Below are 23026 nucleotides of genomic sequence, written 5' to 3'. Positions count from 1 at the left end.
TCGTGAAACAGCACACGCACTGCCTAATGATCAGGAATAGCGCGTCGTGTTGTCTGCCATAGTAACAGCGATGTCGTCAACCACCTGTGGTGCACCGATCGTCGGCCAAATCCCTGAGCGACGCCCAGTTCTCCAGTTGATTCGAACTTCTCTATCAAGCTCCGCACAGCAGATGGAGAAATAGGACCCATCCGTAATCCTCTCAGGCGGTGATATTCTCGAAGTGTAGCTGCAGCATTATTATTGCTTTGGTAATACAGCTTCACCAATTGTTGTGTACATAGTTACGCGTAGTCAGCGCGTACACAACCTTCCCACTAGAGCGCGCCAGGCTAAGCACAACAGCGCAGGCGCAGCGCTCGTCCGTCTCCGCAATACCACATGGCGCTGCCATAGAGACGGACCAAATTCTGCTTCCGCCGATACGCGTATTAATATGTAACGCAGCCAATGAGATTGCTGCTAATGTAGAACCTTTTCTCCTCGCGGATCACACTCGCGCAGTGATACCTGAATGCGCAAGGTATTAAACGAGTGTACAGACCTCCGATTAGTCAGTCTGCACCAGTCTGTACCAGTCTACATTAGTCTGTACCAGTCTATAGTCAAGTTTCAGTCTGCGCCTAATAAGATTACCATATTCCTGTAGATAGCCATGAAGATAAATGTATAGACACTTTCGTCAAGTATCAGAGATATGTGAGAATAAGATTAATGTACCAAGACCAAAGGAACTTCAGATTGTCAATTGCAAATAGCATCAAGAATCAAGTTAAGTAATTTTATGCTTGTTATTATTTTAATAAATGTGTGTGAAAATTAATCAAGATCTGTTTAAAGTTGGTCACCATCAATCTGCTACTCTAAGCGTGCAAGTGGCATTTCTATCGTCTGACCTAACGGCAGAAGGTAAACACGCCACGATAAGACCACGAGATATATGGCTGACACTCGCCTACTTCGTTAGAGCGACAAGTCAAATAATCTGATGGTGTGTGTACCGAAGGTCTTATAGTACGCACACCACACCAATAATGTCCAAGCTCATGTTGACAAGTCAACAAGTGCACTGTAACTGATCGGGTGTGTGAATCATGGTGACTCATCACACCACCTGGCGGCCATAGTTGGAAAAGGACGGTGGTGCTGTGACACATGGAAATCATGCACCCCATACGCTGGACATTAATGCTACCAGGTTTTGTACTTTTACGGTAATTAGTTTCCGTGATATAACGTGTTAAATAGGGCAAGTTTAATTATAACCACTCAGTATATGAGGAAAAGTACCACAACAGCTGTATCGTGAGAATGTCTTTAATCTATCATATTACTAGTCTCGGCGGCAAATGACCCCCATCCTCAGACCCTGTCTACCAAAGAACAATAATACAATGCCAAAATTTGAAAACTAAACAACTATAAAACAACGTACACTTAAAAGTATGGTACCTTAATGTATTAGTTGAAGTAATCTTAAGGTAACATTCTACGAAGTGCCAATCGAGAATATATGTCAGTACCTCCATTTTTCTCTTCTAGCCCATAAATATATAAGCGTATAAAACATAAACACAGAATAGACCTGAATCACGGTCACAAAACACATGGCTGTCGTCATATGTAAAAACAATGGACATCCAAAACGGCAGCTTTCGCTCGTTTCAAACCAATCATCAAAACGACACCATATATCACGGCAAAATTTTAACAAAGGGTCCCAAATATCATACAAGATCCAAATAAAACTGTCCACTGATGTTTAAAGACATATGCCATGATGTAAGAACCTAACGGTAAAAGTGAAACCAACCTGGTGCAGGCTAACCACGTACCCATTGCAACCGTACACGAACCACACAATTTTGTGACAAGCTGTCTCCAATAATTGAAAAGCTCCGCCTCTCAAAACCCTTGATAACTATGTACACTTAAATAAGCAAATATACCAGCCCTCACGTATTATGTTCACTATTACACCTTTGTGTGATGAACACAAACACCTAACCGCAAGAAACAAAACTAAAATACCCACTTCAAACAGTATATACCTCCATAGTAAAACCCTACTCGAAATAAAACCTAGGAACCCGAAAACATATTTAAGCATCTACAAACTAACTGCTACAACTTCATTGTCTCAGGGGTGGGCGCAGGTGCCTAAGACAATCGATACCCTCTGATCTCTAATCATATACAGTACATAAATATGTAGGCCAATACTCCATCAGATAAGGTGTAACAACAATAAAAATGTGGTACAATCCCTTCTGAAACACACACTACATATTACGAAAACTGTAAGCCAAAATATCTGAAACGTCACATGTTTTGACATACCGACGAAACATATACGGATTCAAAGGGAAAAGAAGAAATGCTAACTGGACCTTGACCAATCCACAAAGTATCACGCCGTAAAAAGCAGAATATGAGAAGTCTAACCCATAATAAAAATCTGTGGCCTAAGTGGACACAAACAACTTGACAGGAGTTCCAAACACTTATTCTAGTAACTGTGCAGCATGCCCTAGTCCTGTGGTAGAGATTCTCAAGATACAGCTGTGGTGGTACTTTTCCTCATAAACACACTGACGATCCAGGAAGAACGAAGTGTCATTTCCCTTACATATTTCCTAGAAATAGGTCTTCTAAACACATGTTTTCGAATCGTTAGAGTAACAATAATGATAAAAGAATAATAAATATTAAAAATAACAAAATAATAAAAATTTATATAAAAGATAAAAAACTAATGGGATTTAAAATTTAAAAACTAGATAAAAAACCTACAACCATCCCCAAATACTTAACCTTTCACCAGTTCTCAAACATTTATTCTGAACTTCACTATCTTCCAGTTCTAGGCCTCTAGACTACCTGCTTGGATAGTTCCTTGTGTGTTGCATTTGTTTAGTTTTCTAAAGCACAATATGCTCGGACATTATGAAGCAGACATAATGTACTGTGAACAAGCTGCATGTACCTCTACTAACAGTGGATGGATCCCAAGTACAAACAACACTAGACGAATTAAAATAAGAATATACACAATTATTCAGTTGTGTGTTCAATACATTAGCTAATACTAACTATATTTAATGATTCATGAAAATGTAACTGATGTATACTAAGGCCTAAATGCGTCAGCTACTTGCAATCATTTGTCTTCTATTGCTTAACAGTTCCCTATGGGATATGTGCTTTCTATATGTTGTTTATAATTCCCAGGAGTCACGGTTTCTTACTTCAGAGCGGGGATTCACATTTATATAATTAATGTCCTTAATTTAAATATTTAGGTAACACTGTAATACAATATCATTGTCGAAATAATGCATTGATCAAAAATTCGTTAGAAAACAACGAGATTTTCACGGGTGTCATTGCGTCCCGTATAACCTCAGGGCACTTTCGATTCTTGGTGGGGAATACAGATAAGAGTGGTGTCGAACATGTCCAACACAACAGACGCCACTCATAGTTACAATGCTGTGGGTCCGATGGCACCAATTTTCAGATCTCCCCATCCGGTTTTCCATCCATTCCTATTACCCCAAACACTGAATTTCTTCCATAACGCGCAAATGTAATCTACAAACACTGTAAAAGTCCAAGTAGCCAGACCATTGACCTCGCTGTTTGCTTCCCACCACGCAAAAATAACGAGTTCTCAACTTTACACATCCGTTACGTCGGTCTTGCAAACACAGACAGTCCTCTGGCAGGCACTTAAGCGTGAGTTGCAGAGTATCCATGTAGATGCAGACTGCGTGGCTTACTAGTACTGGTTCTTCGCTGGGGCTGTATCAACACACACAATGGAAGACAACAACGCTTGGATTAAGTACTAAAAATACCAAGATAATCGCTCTACCTCATCATATTAACAATTTACTACGTATTTACACGATTATATTTTTTCAAGTTCCCCGCTTACGGAAGTAACGTAGACAGGAACTAGGCAAATAATGCTTTATGCTTTGACGGATGTGTTTGTCCCAAACACCGTTCCAACAGTAAATAATTTGTATGTGGCTTAATTTGTTGCTTCGAAAAATCCATCAGCCATTAATGAGGATTGGAATAGAACAAATCATTCACTAACTTTACAAAACCTTTCTATTGTGCACAGAGAAGTTGCTTTATCCAAAAGGTATAGACAGAGCGGCAGTCGATAAAACCATCAGATGATGTGAACTATCTGTCGGCCTATCTGTTCTAGTATCTTGAATATGATTGATGTACGGCGACGCTTGGAATGCGCCGTTAATCTTACGCTAATATGAGATAGCGCTGATTGACGCCGGTATTACAGCGGGACACGGATGGCTAAGCCCTGCTCTCCACGTGATAGATGACAGCCTGTGAGCTGGTAGTTCACGTACAGTCGATGATCGCTGTAATTACCACTGGGAAATCACACAGTTTGCGGCTGCAAATCGAACCTAGCGCAGACGTAAAATTGAGGACTCGTTTTTTTCTGAATGGGACAATAATTTGTGTCAAACGTAAAGTTTATGGTTGCACAACACGTACTAAACTAGCAACTAAATACACTGGTGACTGGTGGAAACTTAAAGAGCTGCACCATAGATCACCTGTCCGATGTTAATCACACGTTGTGAAGATGTTTATCACATAAGAGGTATTAAACCATTAAACCGTCATTCCATTCGAAACTGATATCTATAATCAATATCAGTATAAGGCGTAACTACACTCCTGGAAATTGAAATAAGAACACCGTGAATTCATTGTCCCAGGAAGGGGAAACTTTATTGACACATTCCTGGGGTCAGATACATCACATGATCACGCTGACAGAACCACAGGCACATAGACACAGGCAACAGAGCATGCACAATGTCGGCACTAGTACAGTGTATATCCACCTTTCGCAGCAATGCAGGCTGATATTCTCCCATGGAGACGATCGTAGAGATGCTGCATGTAGTCCTGTGGAACGGCTTGCCATGCCATTTCCACCTGGCGCCTCAGTTGGACCAGCGTTCGTGCTGGACGTGTAGACCGTGTGAGACGACGCTTCATCCAGTCCCAAACATGCTCAATGGGGGACAGATCCGGAGATCCTGCTGGCCAGGGTAGTTGACTTACACCTTCTAGAGCACGTTGGGTGGCACGGGATACATGCGGACATGCATTGTCCTGTTGGAACAGCAAGTTCCCTTGCCGGTCTAGGAATGGTAGAACGATGGGTTCGATGACGGTTTGGATGTACCGTGCACTATTCAGTGTCCCCTCGACGATCACCAGTGGTGTACGGCCAGTGTAGGAGATCGCTCCCCACACCATGATGTCGGGTGTTGGCCCTGTGTGCCTCGGTCGTATGCAGTCCTGATTGTGGCGCTCACCTGCACGGCGCCAAACACGCATACGACCATCATTGGCACCAAGGCAGAAGCGACTCTCATCGCTGAAGACGACACGTCTCCATTCGTCCCTCCATTCACGCCTGTCGCGACACCACTGGAGGCGGGCTGCACGATGTTGGGGCGTGAGCGGAAGACGGCCTATCGGTGTGCGGGACCGTAGCCCAGCTTCATGGAGACGGTTGCGAATGGTCCTCGCCGATACCCCAGGAGCAACAGTGTCCCTAATTTGCTGGGAAGTGGCGGTGCGGTCCCCTACGGCACTGCGTAGGATCCTACGGTCTTGGCGTGCATCCGTGCGTCGCTGCGATCCGGTCCCAGGTCGACGGGCACGTACACCTTCCGCCGACCACTGGCGACAACATCGATGTACTGTGGAGACCTCACGCCCCACGTGTTGAGCAATTCGGCGGTACGTCCACCCGGCCTCCCGCATGCCCACTATACGCCCTCGCTCAAAGTCCGTCAACTGCACATACGGTTCACGTCCACGCTGTCGTGGCATGCTACCAGTGTTAAAGACTGCGATGGAGCTCCGTATGCCACCGCAAACTGGCTGACGCTGACGGCGGCGGTGCACAAATGCTGCGGAGCTAGCGCCATTCGACGGCCAACACCGCGGTTCCTGGTGTGTCCGCTGTGCCGTGCGTGTGATCATTGCTTGTACAGCCCTCTCGCAGTGTCCGGAGCAAGTATGGTGGGTCTGACACACCGGTGTCAATGTGTTCTTTTTTTCATTTCCAGGAGTGTATCACATCACGAATACGCTCTCGTATTTGTTATGGCGTGGAAGCAAGCAGACTCGGAATATCATTAGTACTACAACTTAGCTACCACTGTTTTGGAATAGATGGCAGCAGCGGCAAGTGGCGGTGCAGGTAGCAAATCGTATCATACCATAAGCTTAGCCATTTTCAAACATAACGCCATCAAAATATTAGTCTGTCTGTGAGTGTATCATAAAGCTATTCTTGGCTGAATACGTCAACTTAGGAGCCGAATTCTCGTCGTTTGCGTGTAACTTTAATTTTCTGTTTTAAGATGATCTGGTCCTGGGCTCGTAAAATGCTGGGTAATACCCAAAGTGACGCACTTATTAGTGAAAGAACGTTGAGAGAATGGTTTCAACGCGTCAGGAACGGTGATTTTGACGTCGAAGACCGGCATGGCGGTGGCAGGCAGAAGGTTTCCTCCGCACTGAAACCATCGGTAACAATCACAGGAGGAGTTTGAGCCGAGCACTGAAAGACGAGCGGCCATTGTGCATCGATTGACATGAAAAAATGATTTTGCAACATGGAAATGCTCGACGCCATTTCAAAAAAAACTTGTCAAAGCACATTTAGAAATGTTGAAATAGTAAGGCTCATCCCACCCGCATATTCCCCAGACGTTACTCTCTTTGGCTACCACCATTTTCGACCAACGGCACAGTGTAAAAATTGAATCTATCCATGGATCTTCCCAAAAAGACGCCCAGTTCTTCGCCCGCAGGATTCGTTCACTGCCCCAAAGATGGAAGAAAGCAAATTCCTGGCAGATTAAAACTGTGTGCCCGACCGAGACTCGAACTCGGGACCGTTTCCTGTAGCGGGCAAGTGCTCTACCATCTTTTTTTTCCGACCGGGACTCGAACCCGGGATCTCCTGCTTACATGGCAGACGCTCTATCCATCTTTTTTTTTATAATTCCAAAACATTATATTACACACCATACAATTTTTTTTATTTTTTTCTCATAACTTTAGACCGAAATGGGTTTAAAAAAAACAGTTGGGCGCTAACAGGCGACTGTAAGTTTAGGATGCACGAGCGTTACCACTTTTTGTTTTTTTTCCTTTTATTTTTTGTTCCCTTAAAAAGCCCCTTAGAAAAAAAATAAAAAATAAAAATACCTAAGTGCCACTGCCACTTTTCATCCTATAACAAAAAATCTGATCCACTTCAGGCGTTGGCTCCTGAGTAAACCCACCCCAGATAGCTGTCTTTATACCAGGGGAAATATGGGAAATCAAGGTTAGGGCTATGCTTTTCCACTTTTTTTTTTTTTTTTTTACATGATTACATTTAGGGAACGTGTACAAATTAGAATTCTAGGAACTAAGTGTTACAAGTAAGTGTTACAACAACAAAGGTGGCATAAAAGAGTAATCAAAAAATAAAAATATAAATCACTGACGTAATTCCAACTAAAAGGTTCTTCGATAATGTAACTGATTCCACTTGGAGCCTCGCCATCGTTATCTGATATCTCCAATAGCGCCTTTGAAGGGCATCTGCAACGGAGGCATTCTGCTTCGCTAGTGCCTCAAGGAAAACAGTATCCTTGCAGCAGCTTGTCTCTTCCTTTGCTCATGGCTGACAAGGCAGAACGTTGAGCCGTTAGTGTGATGGGGCACAGAATATTAACCGCAGCTTGGCACTCCCCAACTGAGTGGGGGGTTAACGAAAACGCTGCGTAAATAATTTGCGAAGAGCGTACGGTATTTCGGTGTGCGTTCGAGGGCATTGTGAGCATTTTGTAGGAACCACCAGTAATCAAGCTGCTCTTTCTCTCCGTCGCTAAAGATGTAGGCGATGGTAAGTCCTTTGAACCATGTAAGCGCATGATATTTTGCAGCCGGAAAGTAAGTTTCATCGGGACAAAGTAGGTTCTGAGGGTCAATCATATCAGGTGTGACCCGGAGATAACAAGCCAATATCTTCTGTGTTAGTCGTCAAACTCCGGACGATGATGCGCAAGTAAAACGATGTTCATCGGTATCCAAAAGGTGACAATCTGGGCAATAAGGGAAGTCTGCCAGTCCAATAGTGTGAAGTCGCTGTCGCGTGGCATATTTTTTGTTGGCGACCTGATACCACTTCGAACGCGCCGTGGATGACAGAAAGTTGTGGTGTATCGTTTTCCACACTCTTGGCCAGTGAACCGTAGGGTACTTGCTTTCCACCACGTTATGGGGAACAACCCGCAGAAGGTTGGTATAAAAATCTTTCGCCTTTGGTGGACGTGTCGCGGAGAGGTTCGAGCTGACATAGCTGTAATCAAGAATGAAGGTCGACACATGGGAGAGCTGTGGTGCGACGTGCGCAACCGACACCGGCGGGACGTTAGAGGCTGGCATCAGAACCTGTAGTAAACGACCCGTAAAAGAGGTATGTTGACTCTTCCATCGTTTCCTCATGTTGCTCATGTAAAGGGCAGCTGCTCTCGCCCTGACGTTGACCAATCCCAGCCCTCCTTTGTGCACTGGGAGAGTAAGAGTGTCGTATCGTACTTTAAAGATATGACCTGCGGAAACGTAGTAACTGAAGGCCGCCTGAAGCCGGCGACCTATCTGTAGCGGTAGTGGGAGGACCTGTGCCACGTGGTTGAGTTTTGATGCTACGTAGGGGTTCAGGTATTCAACACGTTGTAGCTGATTCAAGTCCCGGAGCAGGTTCTCTCGCACCATTGCGCGTATGATCTGTAATAACCGTCGGTAGTTTGCTGCTGCTGTTTTACGTACATCTTTCTTGAACGTGATTCCCAAATATCGCAATCAGAAACTGGTGGGAGGGGAGCGAGGGCTTCCGGTCCGAGACCACGCCCAATATCCAACGCCGCCGACTTGTTGATGTTAAGAAGACTGCCTGCGGCCTGTCCGTATCGCTCAATCCAGGTTAGTACGCTTTGAACTTCGTCATTGGAACGAACCAGCAGTAGCAGGTCGTCAGCGTATGTCCTATAGCGAACCATCTGAGCTACCGAAGCACGACTCACACACGGTCCTCACAGCTTTACTTCTGCCAGTATCTCGTCTCCTACCTTCCAAACTTTACAGAAGCTCTCCTGCGAACCTTGCAGAACGAGCACTCCTGAAAGAAAGGATACTGCGGAGACATGGCTTAGCCACAGCCTGGGGGATGTTTCCAGAATGAGATTTTCACTCTGCAGCGGAATGTGCGCTGATATGTAAAGTTTGGAAGGTAGGAGACGAGATACTGGCAGAAGTGAAGCTGTGAGGACGGGGCGTGAGTCGTGCTTCGGTAGCTCAGATGGTAGAGCACTCGCCCGCGAAAGGCAAAGGTCCCGAGTTCGAGTCTCGGTCGGGCACACAGTTTTAATCCGCCAGGAAGTTTCATATCAGCGCACACTCCGCTGCAGAGTGAAAATCTCATTATGGAAGAAAGCAGTTACCAGCGATGGCCAATACTTTGATGCGAAAATTTCTTTGTAAGTTTTTCACAATATATCCTCTAAATTCGAGAAAAAATGGACGAAGCGTAGTTGTAGACCTTAATATCTTCAGGAATTTCTTGCCGTTCTAGAGACATTCTTTGTTAGTTTATGAAGATTGTTGACTGGAGGCTGGTATGTTTTCCCATCACATGCTAGACACGCTCTATGAGTGACAAATCAGGAGACTGGGGAAGACAGTCGAGAACCCGTAAATACCTCAAGGCGTTTGTGATTTGAACTGCAGTGTGGAGTCTTGCATTATCCAGCTATAATATACCATTTGGTACCCTGATCACGGGTGTATGCTAGATATGACAGCGGGATTTACCGTTCTTTCCACACTGGATCATGACCATTTAGCCTCCCATCAACAACTGCAAATCAAATACCATCTTCTCACACAACGATTCGAAGAGTAGGACAAGAATGGGTCTCGAAAATCACTGCTTCACCTGACCTTTTACCCGGTTATCTACGGACACGTTAAAGGCGATATGATCACGACAAATACAAGAGAACAACATACAGTACCATTCAGTGCGTCAGCGGACGTTAACTCTAGACCAGACACGTCTATGTTGTCTGCGACACGATGTTAGCTGTAAACGACATACGCTAACTTGAGCTCTCAACCCCAGCTTCCTCTAACCAATAGGACCGATGGTTCTTGTTACAGTTTTTCTCATCCCTCTATTGGTCAGAACATGTTGAACAACCCTACGATCTTCTCCTGATGTAGTCCTTCTAGAAGGTCCCGTGGCAGGTCCTCTTTCCACACTATTATCCGGAGACTATGTCGTGACTGCTCGCTCTGCACTCCTAGCACTCCTAGCACTATAGTGTATTGTCTCCGTTATCGGTAAGTTGTTCCCGTGTCCCTTACAACAATGGTTCGTCCTTTCTGAGACTCCGGGAGATGGTGATAAGCTGTCCGTGTGTTTCGATCTCGAAAGTTACAGCAAAAGTTAAGTATGCCCAATGGGCATGCTGTAATCAAATCACTCTTTAAGTCGCTAAGAATAGCTTTTTCCTGCATTCAGAACTGGTTCAAATGGCTCTGTGGTCATCAGTCCCCTAGAGCTTAGAACTACTTAAACCTAACTAACCTAAGGACATCACACACATCCATGCCCCAGGCAGGATTCGAACCTGCGACCGTAGCGGTCGCGCGGTTCCAGACTGTAGCGCCTAGAACCGCTCGGTCACCCCGGCCGGCATTCAGAACAAGGAAATTCTGTTCACATAAGGACTCTATTTTTGTCAGTGTGTCCTACACTCATGTATATGTTAAAGTATCAGTTTCGTAGCTTCAGACAACGTGTTCCTGGCGTAATATGGGGTGGTTATAATCAAATTTCCGCTATTTGAGCCAGTGTTGAGGAAAATCTGTTTACCATATGGGTACCCAACTTTATAATAATGATGCGCCCCTACTCTGACGGCAGCAGGTGAGATACTGCCGGAAATACAGATTTGAGGAGGGGTCGTGAGTCATAATTGAGTAGCTAAGTCCGTAGAGTCCTTACTCCTAAAAGCCAAAGGTCCCGCGTTCGAGTCTCAGTCCGGCACACAGTTTTAAAATGCCATGAAGTTTCGTATCAGTGCACACTTCGCTCTAGAATGAAGATTTCAGTCTAGATATATCACCTTTCATACAAATGTTCCTACAAAGTTCCATTGTCCTACGATCACTGGTTTTTCATAGGGGCCCTCTCAAATAGCGAAACTTTGATTATAGCTGTCCTGTCCGTACAATTTCTGTCTGTTTGATAGTAAATATCTCTTAAAGTCACCTGAAAATGAATTTTAAAAATGTTGATTTAAAAAAAAAGTTAAATGAAACGATCGTAACGCATAATTGTTCGGAAGATCCGATCTGGGATTCTTCAGCCTGCTAGTGCAAGACTCTACATGCGCCTGATAGGAAATGATAAGGAGAACCCAAAGACCCGGTCCCTGAGCGAAGAAAATCATCTACCCTGCTAGGAACAGCACCCAGGATCCCCTCATTATTAATGAAGATCCTTCCCGATGGAAAAAAAGGAAAAGAACATAAGAGTAAAAGTGGCCTAGAGTGTGTTGCCATTCTCGGGATTGCCATTCGACACATATGGAGCAGGTCATCGGCCATACTTAGCTGTATGTACATACATAGATTTTCGAATGTGCACTAGTCTTTTTTTTACCCATTGCCTGAAAACAAAATTAAACTTAGCTTGAATCTTCCGTTTCCGATCAAATCCGATCAAAATATTCTGGAGGATTCTCTTGGTCTGCGGGATGTTGCCCTGGACGTTCAACGACGTATGTGGTTTCAGCATGATGACTGCCCAGTGCATTACACAATTGAAGCACGGGAGGTATTACTCCGTGTTTACACTGGTCGGTCGATCGGAAGAGGTGGCCCTGTTAATTGGGCCCCTAGGTCCCCGGATTTCTTCCTGTGGGGATATTTAAAAGATAAGGTGTACCAGAAAGTGCCAATAGGTCGTGAACACATGGTCAACCGCGTCAGAAACGACTGTGCTGATATTCCCGCAGATATGCTTCTGTCCCTCGTACGGTCATTTGAAAAGGGGATCACTAAGTGTGTTGAAGTTGGTGGTATTAATTTGAACATTTGTTCTAATTGGAAAGCTACAGCAGCGTTCGCCTCGAGCAACGGCCACAGTGGGTCGGTGGTTAGTCCCTGTTCGATATGTCGGAGGTATACAGCATTGTGAATGGGATTTCCAATTAGAAGTTACGAAATACTGGCCTGCCCTACCCTCACAACCTGGAGGTGGCTTCCCACGTGCCATTGGATATTCTAGGGCCATTGAGTAGCATGTAAATTACGATTGCGTACCCATTTCTATTCCTCCGATTGCAGAGACATCAGTGGGGAAACGAAGAAAATGCTTCTGATAAACCGTATGTAAATTTTGCATAATAAAAAAGACGGGGGTTTCCATTGCAGATTTCAAAACTGCTCTCCACCATCCACGCACGGCGTGGGGTGGACGGTCGAGTGTGGTATCGTTGAATGTTCCCCTCCGAGACAAATAAATTGTAATTACTCGTATATTTTTCTTTCATCCACTGTGTAGTTTTCGTTTCAACGTATTCATTTAAAATTAACATCCTGTATAACAGATAGGAGTATAACAATTGTAGTATTTTTAATATTAACACTACTTTTCAACGCTTTTATCTTAGAACACATACAATGTTACTTATACCGACATGCTTTTCAAGCCTTCGTATGTGTGGGCGTATACGAGTATGTAATAGGTATACCGTTGTGAAATCGATATACCGTTGTGAAATCGGATTACTCTCTTGCAAGTAAAAACTTCTTTTTGTCTCGTGCACAAGTTGCAATTCATTCAAAGTTTGTATCCTCATTCATGTAAAAGATATAAAACAAAAAACGAAGCTCTATCCGAACAGTCCGGTCCAACGGTACCGATGGACCACTGTGTTATCCTTCGCTCATAGGCGTCACCATCCAGTGATACCCATGGGCGGAGGATGATACAGAATATGGATATGGAGAGGCAATTTCCTTCCGGCATTTGTCAGCTTTCGTGACCGGAGCCGTACATTTATGAATTAAATAGGTCCTCTATTGGCCTCTCAACGGCTGAGTGCACCCAAATTGCTAACAGTGCTCCACAGACCCAGACCGTGACCCATCCAAGCCTGAAAGTGCTTAATTTCGGTGACCTGCGGGAACCGATATGAACACTATGGTAAGACCTAGTGTTGTGAAATCGAATGAACCTCTTTGAAACATCTCATAATTCTGTAACACAATTCAAAAACACTCGTCTTCCACCATTTCTCACTTATACATGATATTACTGTGTCATTTCAAGAAGCTATAAACTCCGTTTGCATCAGACGTCTAGGGGTGATACATCACCTCATGGAGATCAACTTTTATCCGAGACGAAATGATCGCTGAAGCTACCTGACGACGCTACACGTGTTCTTTATTGGTTATGCCACTGAGAGGCAGCAAAGTGTAGGCACACTGCAACGTCCATATGCAATATGTGTCGCCTGCAACCTAGTCACGTGTTCCATATGACAGGGTGTACTCCAAGCTAAGCCAAGTCAGTTAAAGTTCCTGATTCGCTTCGAAAACGTCTTCCTTCGCTTAGTGACATTCATTTATGGAGATTTTCTTGTTGAAAAATACTTTACGTGGGTAGGTATTATGCAGCAACTCTGGTTAGTAGGCTACCTCGGTGAAATCTCGTCGTCCCGGGGCTAGCGAACACTAAACGACGCCTAGCACCTCCGCGAAGCGACACTGAACATTTTGTCTCTAACAAAAATTGTTTCCCATGACGTGATCTATCACCTCTAGATATTTCTATTACTTTGGAATACGCTGTGTAAGATAGTAGTATGCCTTTTACTGGCACACGCTAAACGAGCACCAATGATGTGTGCCCTTCTAACAGTATTCCACGTCTCACTTCATAAAATAACAGGACAAACACCAGCACAGTGAATGGCAGTTCTACTGTGATATCCTTGACACAATTCTTGATTCTACACGACGTTTATGTAACCTTCATTGCAACATATGTATTCTGCTTGTTTTCAATCCTCATTCGGTAACATGATAATTACAAACGAATAGCAAAAGAGTTTAAGAATTTTGAGAACGAAATTTCAGTATTTTCTTACCACATCGACGCATCTCGCCTTGATGCCAAGGAGCTCGATGTCACTGGCATAAGAAACCTGGGGTTTAATAAAGAATTTGTTTAAAAAAATAAAAGAGAGACAAAATAATGTTTTTTGAAATAGATTTTGAAGAAGTTTTGGAAATACAAAGGAAGAAACAGAACCACGGTCTTAATGGACGCGGTGTTCAAGGAATTTTATTGGTCTGATAATCAATTAGTCTATAAACTGGAGTGAAAAGTTAAACTTGACTTTCCACTGATTTCGTAGGAGTCCCACTTACCTCCATCTCTGTCTCCGGATGTGAGGCGACATCGGAGAGCGTAGAATGGCCATTGCTGCTGGAACAAATGACAGTTACTTATGTTGAAGAAATAACGTTAAAGGGTGCAGTCTATGTTTCTTAAAAAAAGACGTGAATCAGAGCAATTACTGTCCAGTGATCTACGTATTTGAGATTTCAGTCAATACGCGCCTCTGCTGTTCGTGAGCTTCTATAAATTACTTAATGTAGTTGCCCGACCTTATGTTTAAAGTTGTCAGTTCCCTTGCATCAATACAATTAGCAAACAATTATTTTGTCCTTTTCTACACAAAAGAGATGTTTTGGTTCAAGCAATCAGTTTCCTCTAGGGAAAACGTAATGGAGACATGATAAAATTAGAGCATAAGTGTTGCAGCACTGCATGACACATGGAAGTAAACGGCCACCTGTGACGGATGTCCACCCAAGATGACGTCACCTGTGTCAAAAAGGAGCTACTATTTCGAAACAATGCACATTTAACATCGGAAGGATCGGCCTCAAATGGATCAGTTTTGGTAGGTCGGTATTTTAATTTCTCTTGTGTTTGCACAATATCTCCACCAGAGACTACAAGGAAAACCTGTCGCCCGCGAAGAACTAGAAGACAAATCACCCAAGACGACAACGAGTTTACAAATAGCATGAAACTAAGAAACATGCAGGAATGTATTAATTTATCCATGTTGAATGAGGTTGAGTTCTATGGCCGAGGAATGAATTACTAGAAAAAGTACATCAAACAGCCACTTTCATGTAAAGTTTAAAATAATACAGGGCACATTTTTGGGCTTTTACTATGTTTCATCATACACCTGTATCTTCGGTAGTGCAACTTTTTTATCGACTGAATTTTGGATGCTGCAGCTGCTCTTGGTTCTGTAATTTGCGCTGCATCAGTGTTTGAGCTAAGCACATAAAAGTGGAGAAAGGAGCTACAAATTGCAGAGCAATAGGTAGCTACAGCGATCAAACGGTATACTAATGAGGATATAAAGTATTATGCAAGTTCGAGAAGGATGAAAGTGTCGCGACGAGTAGGAAATTCGGGACAGAGTGGTCCGCTTACCGTCCCGAAGGTACGCATCTGACGACACAGCCGAACGGCAAAATACTTCGCACGTTACGCTGGGGTCACAGTGGAACCGAATCGGTGCTTTCGGTCGACGATCGACATCGGTCGAAGACGGCCGATCTTTTCTAATCAGTACGCCAGTATGTGCGCGGCCACAATGTAGTCGATCTCACTGCCCCAATGTAAAGATTTCGGACGGCACTCGGTGAAAATTCATATCAGTTTTTTTTTTCGGTCATATTGGACGACACGACACCAAACATGGACTGTGAGAATCTGATAAGTTTAATAAAGAAGAGTTTGTTGCATCCCGAGGATGAAAAATATCATAATAGGGATATGATTCTGAACCTACGGACTGAAATTTCGGGTTACTGGTAACCACAAGTAGGCAAAATCCTTATCAGAAATTTTAGGTGTGAGTTATAACCTCGAAAAGTAATTTCTTCAAGTGACAAGAACGGCGTAACTTATGATTAAAGTTACTGTAGTGGATCTTTTTGGGTTGTTGGAGGTGGACATTAACTGCCTACAAATTATTATTACTGCTTACTGCCGTTTTCACGCCAGTAGGCTGTTGGTTCTGTTACATGAAGGGATTTGCAAATGTGGTGAACGTATGTGTTTCCACTTTACTGTGCTTTAGGTGTTCAGAGCATCTTATTCTAAACTCTATGTTTCTTTCACACGAATACTGAATGACAGTCATCGGAGGTTCATTGAATTCAGCAAAACAGATTTCGAGCACTTGCAGAGGTCTGATTTGAGCTCTGTTAAAAAATTCGATTCACATTAATGATTTAGTTCTGGCTCCAGTAAGACAAGTGACACTTTGATATTTGACATCTGGTTATTACATCTTTTCATTGGTTATGCCTGTACCGCCCTGTAAGAAGTATAGTTACAAAGTTTTATGTGATATGTGGGATGCTGTTTACAATGCCCAAAATACTTTTAAAAGCTAATATTTTCACTTTTCCACCCATACTCCGAAATTTTTATGTATTCCGTACCGAATTTTAGAGATATCTTCGAGCAAGTGCACTAAAAGACACTGTAATATAGCTGATTTTTTTTTTTAAATTAAAAGCTATACGCAGTTTGAAATAAAACTGTCACGAGAAATCTTGTTAAGACCTTTCTCAAATCCTCTGAGTATGTGTTCAAAAAGCAGTGAAGTTTGCAGTACTAGAATGTGATTATGTAAATAATTAATTAATTTTCACTGTTTTTAGAATAAAGTGAGCTATTGTGAAACCACAAACCTACTTTTCAATAATTAAATAATATTTAATTACACAAGTTTTATCCATGCACCATAGAATAGGAACTTCTACTTTCAACATGTAAATTATGTATTTTAACATCATTCGTAAAACCTTCATACACCGAAGTCGCCACTGTAGCATAATAAACCAATCTCTGAATAACAGGTTTAGGTGGAATCTTTAGTGCGGTGTAATGCTGTATATTTTCGTAATACGCGGAAAATGTAAAACATCAGTTAGCATGTTAGCTTCAAAGGTGGCGGCCCCTTCAAACATTAACCAGTGGAGAGAAAGAAAATTGTGTTACGATATATAGTACACGCTGCTAAATTATTGATATAGCGACTAATCGATATTGAATACTGAGTATAGAAAGTAAAATTTTTGTGTGCCTTTATTTGACTCATTGGCGCTATAGTTGTCATCTTTGCAGTACAACAAGAAATATATTAAAATAGCCTTAATTTAATTTCACACTCAGTATTACAAATGGCCACCAGATTTAAACATGAATGTTTCTACACTGGATATTTATGAAAGTTTGTTACTTCCGTGTGTCTTTTCTACCGTTGCAACTAACAAGTAGGAGGCGCAAAACGAACACGGTTGTCACCACCACTGTATGAGAATGGTGGAAATTACCACTCCCCGCTAAAAACTGTCAGGCAGAATGTGCGCACTCCTTATCCCCTGAGCGCCTGGATCGAGAAAACATAGGTCACTGTAAAAGTAACGTTGACTCGGCACAAGATCCACACCCATTACCAGACTGGCATTTAATGGACAACCGAGTCTTGTATGAAATTTTTATGGTAAGTACAATATTTAATGCCCAAAAAACATGTCAGAAGTGTTTCATTCCGAAGACTTTTCTTGGGTAGGGATGGGCCGAAAGCCTGCCGGTGTGCCCAGGCGGTTCTAGGCGCTTCAGTCTGGAACCGCGCGACCGCTACGGTCGCAGGTTCGAATCCTGCCTCGGGCATGGATGTGTGTGATGTCCTTAGGTTAGGTTTAAGTAGTTCTAAGTTCTAGGGGACTGATGACGTCAGATGTTAAGTGCCATAGTGCTCAGAGCCATTTGAACCATTTTGATAGGCCAAAATTTCGTTATTTCGAAAGATGGATATTTTGTCTCGATATTGTCGATGTCTTCGATAAACATCGATAAAATATACAGGGTGAGTCACCTAACGTTACCGCTGGATATATTTCGTAAACCACATCAAATACTGACGAACCGATTCCACAGACCGAACGTGAGGAGAGGGGCTAGTGTAACTGTTTAATGCAAACCATACAAAAATTCACGAAAGTATGTTTTTTAACACAAACCTACTTTTTTTAAATGGAACCACGTTAGTTTTGTTAGCACATCTGAACATATAAACAAATACGTAATCAGTGCCGTTTGTCGCATTGTAAAATGTTAATTACATCCGGAGATATTGTAACCTAAAGTTGACGCTTGAGTACCACTCATCCGTTGTTCGATCGTGTGTATCGGAGAGCACTGCAACATACATCGCGTTTCTACAGAATGATCTGCCAACGTTGCTCGAAAATGTCTCACTCGAAACGCGTCGACGTATGTGGTATCAGCATGATGGTGCACCTGCACATTCCGCAATTAATACTAGGCTGACCCTTGGCAGGATGTTCGACGGGCGTTTCATAGGACGTGGAGGACGCATAAATTGGCCAGCCCGTTCTCCTGATCTTACACCTCTGGACTTCTTTCTGTGGGGTACGTTAAAGGAGAATGTGTACCGTGATGTGCCTACAACCCCAGAGGATATGAAACAACGTATTGTGGCAGCCTGCGGCGACATTACACCATATGTACTGCGGCGTGTGCGAGATTCATTACGCCAGAGATTGCAATTGTGTGCAGCAAATGATGGCCACCACATTGAACATCTATTGGCCTGACATGTCGGGACACACTCTATTCCACTCCGTAATTGAAAACGGACACCACGTGTGTACGTGTACCTCACCCCTCATGGTAATGTACATGTGCGTCAGTGAAAAAGATGTGTTAGCATGTGGACATAATGTGCTGTTCCAGTCTCTTCTGTACCTAAGGTCCATCACCGTTCCCTTTGGATCCCTACGTAATTCGGTGCTCTCCGATACACACGATCGAACAGCGGAGGAGTGGTACTCAAGCGTCAACTTTAGGTTACAATATCTCCGGATGTAATTAACATTTTACAATGCAACAAACGGCACTGATTACGTATTTGTTTATATGTTCAGATGTGCTAAAAAAACTAACGGGGTTCCATTTAAAAAAAAACGTAGGTTTGTGTTAAAAAACATACTTCCGTGCATTTTGTATGGTTTGTAGTAACCAATTACACTAGCCCCTCTCCTCACGTTCGGTCTGTGGAATCGGTTCGTCAGTATTTGATGTGGTTTACGAAGTATATCCAGCGGTAACGTTAGGTGACTCACCCTGTATATCGACATTTATGAAAATCTACCCATTCATATGTCTGACGAACCTTGCAGTGCCGTTGTGAACACCGACTTTCGTCAACATGCGGTAAGGCTCTCGTGAAGATCTGTCAACGGAACGATGCGCCAACCAGCGCTGCGTTCCATTGCCGCCAGACAGCCAAACGAATAGACGCCTGCGCGTTATTTATACGCACCTAACAAGCTACCAGGCAAGTTCCAGTTCATGGCCATAACCAGACTGTCGACTTGGTGTTCCACCCCCCAACCCAGAGCATCCGTCGTGATCATCAGACCGCCACTTGCACGCCTAGGTCCAGAGTTGGAGGCGCCGTGCTAGTCCGCCTGAACTTTCAGGCCTGGCCAGACAGAACGCGGCCTGGCGTTGCGGCTGAGGCCGCCACGTGTGTTCGAGGCACACAGTGGCAGAGGACGCCACGTAGGCAAGAGAGGTCGGCCGTAGCGACTGCTGTCGCTGCGTCAGCTGTCGCACTGTGCAAGCGGCCGACATCTCGTTAGCAGCTCGGATGCGTGGTGCGATGCGACGGAAGTGCCTCCCGCCTCTGCTATCTCTGCAAGCAGTATGAGAACACAGTACTTAAATGAGCCAACAGGTGCACACGGCCGCCTGCTGTTGTGGCGGATCTGTATTCCGAGGTACCTGACTGTGTGCCGCAGTAGTAGGCAGGCGTCCGCGGCGTGCGATGCGATGTCTCAACGATGCACGGGGCCAACGAACTTGTGACGTCACACTAGTTGGCTTCCGCCACACTTTGCGAAAGCTCGGCCCCGTGCAGGGCTCGCGGGAAATGAATATGTAATTGTTGTGTACATAGTTCCGCGTAGTCAGCGCGTACACAACTTTCCCACTAGAGCGCTCCCCGCTAAGCACAACAGCGCAGGCGCAGCGCTCGTCCGACTCCGCAATACGAGATGGCGCTGCCATACAGACGGACCAAATTCTGCTTCCGCCGATCCGCGTATTAATATGTAACGCAGCCAATGAGATTGCTGCTAACGTAGAACCTTTTCTCCTCGCGGATCACACTCGCGCAGTGATACATGAACGCGCGAGGTATTATAACGAGTGTACAGACCTCCGATTAGTCAGTCTGAATTTGTCTGCACCAGTCTGCATTAGTCTGTACCAGTCTGTACGAGTTCTACATTTGTATGTACCAGTCTATAGTCATGTTTCAGTCTGCGCCTAATAAGATTACCATATTTCTCTACATAGCCATGAAAATAAATGTATAGACACTTTCGTCAAGTATCAGAGATATATGTGAGAATAAAATTAACGTACCAACACCAAAGGAACTTCAGATTGTCAATTGTAAATAGCATCCAGAACCCAGTTAAGTAATTTTTATGCTTGTTATTATTTTAATAAATGTGTGTGAAAATTAATCAAGTTCTGTTTAAAGTTGGTCACCGTCAATCTGCTACTCTAAGCGTGCAAGTGGCATTTCTATCTTCTGACCTAACGGCAGAAGATAAACACGCCACGATAAGACCACGAGACATATGGCTGACACTCGCCTACTTCGTTAGAGCGACAAGTCAAATAATCTGATGGTGTGTGTACTGAAGGTCTTACAGTACGCACACCTCAGTAATTGAAAACGTACCCACTAATAGTCTTAAATTTCTAGTGTGCTATCAAAAGCTTACATGTATTTCAACATGCAGTCAAGAATTATTAAACTTTTCTGGAATAGTTACTCGCTCTGCGCCGGAAACGGCTGCTGGCATTCGTAAAACCTGCAGTGTCACGTGCTATGACGTACACGCGAAGGCCTGCTTTCTCCTGGGCCTCGAACGATGCAGTAACGAGCATTTGAGCGAGCCGTCGCTCTACGCCACAGACAGCGTTCTGCCCGGTCATGCTTTCAAGATAAGACGGCACTGAGCGGAACCGCACTGCAGCAGAACTTTCAGTCTATAGCCCGAAACAGAACTGTGCGACACGACGCGATCAAATATTGTTTGTATGTGTCAGAACGCACTACCCGGCAGCATAACTTCGCGGCAAAGTTGACCAACTGACGAACTATGGCGCGCCGTGCAGCGTCGCACAGTTCCGTTGTCGCTGGTGCTTTATAGCAAGTGTCGCGACACTGTACGTCATATTGGTAGCTCTTTTGACGTTAGACGAGGTAAGGTTAATTGCATGTATAAGTGGATAGCCGCGCGGGATTAGCCGAGCGGTCTGGGGCGCTGCAGTCATGGACTGTGCGACTGATCCCGGCGGAGGTTCGAGTCCTCCCTCGGGTATGGGTGTGTGTGTTTATCCTTAGGAAAATTTAGGTTAAGTAGTGTGTAAGCTTAGGGACTAATGGCCTTATCACTTAAGTCCCATAAGATATCACACACATTTGAACATTTTTATAAGTGGATAACCAGAATCATACGATATCATCTTCAAAATGAACATTATGTGAAAAATACCAGGAAAAGCAACGTTTGCAGACAACCCAAGGAACTTGAATAAACAGAACGTACGAATACCTGCCAATTACATTTCTTTAATTTTGTGAAACGGACGATTATCGTTCAAAAATGGCTCTGAGCACTATGGGACTTAACTTCTGAGGTCATCAGTCCCCTAGAACTTAGAACTACTTAAACCTGACAAACCTAAGGACATTACACACATCCATGCCCGAGGCAGGATTCGAACCTGCGACCGCAGCGGTCGCGCGGTTCCAGACTGTAGCGCCTAGAACCGCTCGATCACCCCGGCCGGCGGACGATTATGTCTTTATTTTTTATAACTAAATGCTTATTTTCTTACTTTCTTTTCTCATCGGAGACGTTCCCTATTTACCGAGTGGTTTTGCCACACCAAACTACCTTGCAGGGAACTGAAATAATCTTTTGAATCTATCCCGTGCCTAGGTAGCATTGTTTACTAAATTGCCTTCTGTGTAAGGAAGGTCTGGTGACCGTATCTCTTCAGCCTCTTCAATGTCAAACAACACTGTATCGTCTCTGAGAAAATTGTGCGAGATACGAGCGGAGAGAATCACGTTCTCTACATGTTCCTGACTAGACAGATCTTGCGACAGTAAATCCTGTTTTTTCGGCACGATATTCCAAAGTTGTTTTATGAAACTCTTCCGGTTCTACCATGTCTGTAACCATATAGTTTTTTGGTTTGGTTATTTAATTGTCTGCCAAACTAAGGTCTCATAAAATGGTTTTTAATGGAAAACTTAGTCTCCAATAATCACGTGAGACAGCTGAACTCTCGTGGATGGTAATTACACTCCTGGAAATTGAAATAAGAACACCGTGAATTCATTGTCCCAGGAAGGGGAAACTTTATTGACACATTCCTGGGGTCAGATATATCACATGATCACACTGACAGAACCACAGGCACATAGACACAGGCAACAGAGCATGCACAATGTCGGCACTAGTACAGTGTATATCCACCTTTCGCAGCAATGCACGCTGCTATTCTCCCATGGAGACGATCGTAGAGATGCTGGATGTAGTCCTGTGGAACGGCTTGCCATGCCATTTCCACCTGGCACCTACGCTGGACCAGCGTTCGTGCTGGACGTGCAGACCGCGTGAGACGACGCTTCATCCAGTCCCAAACATGCTCAAAGGG

The 23026-nt window shown here is 43.9% G+C and overlaps 1 protein-coding gene across 4 annotated transcripts in view; it reads right to left on the bottom strand.

The window, feature by feature from the left end:
* LOC126175883 (uncharacterized) overlaps positions 1 to 23026 on the bottom strand; it is a 930852-nt gene that overhangs the window by 1765 nt on the left and 906061 nt on the right. Inside the window, exons 10-11 of one of the 4 annotated variants that reach the window (XM_049922923.1) lie at positions 14578 to 14635; positions 14295 to 14351 (exon numbers count right to left, since the gene is read on the bottom strand). In XM_049922923.1, coding sequence (XP_049778880.1) covers positions 14295 to 14351; positions 14578 to 14635 — 115 coding nt within the window. The remainder of the gene's footprint in view (positions 1 to 14294; positions 14352 to 14577; positions 14636 to 23026) is intronic. The other 3 variants (XM_049922924.1, XM_049922926.1, XM_049922927.1) reach the window with 3 other exon arrangements.

This window comes from Schistocerca cancellata, chromosome 3 (genome assembly GCF_023864275.1).
Source record: "Schistocerca cancellata isolate TAMUIC-IGC-003103 chromosome 3, iqSchCanc2.1, whole genome shotgun sequence".
NCBI lineage: Eukaryota > Metazoa > Arthropoda > Insecta > Orthoptera > Acrididae > Schistocerca > Schistocerca cancellata.
This window is presented reverse-complemented; position numbering and strand designations above follow the sequence as displayed.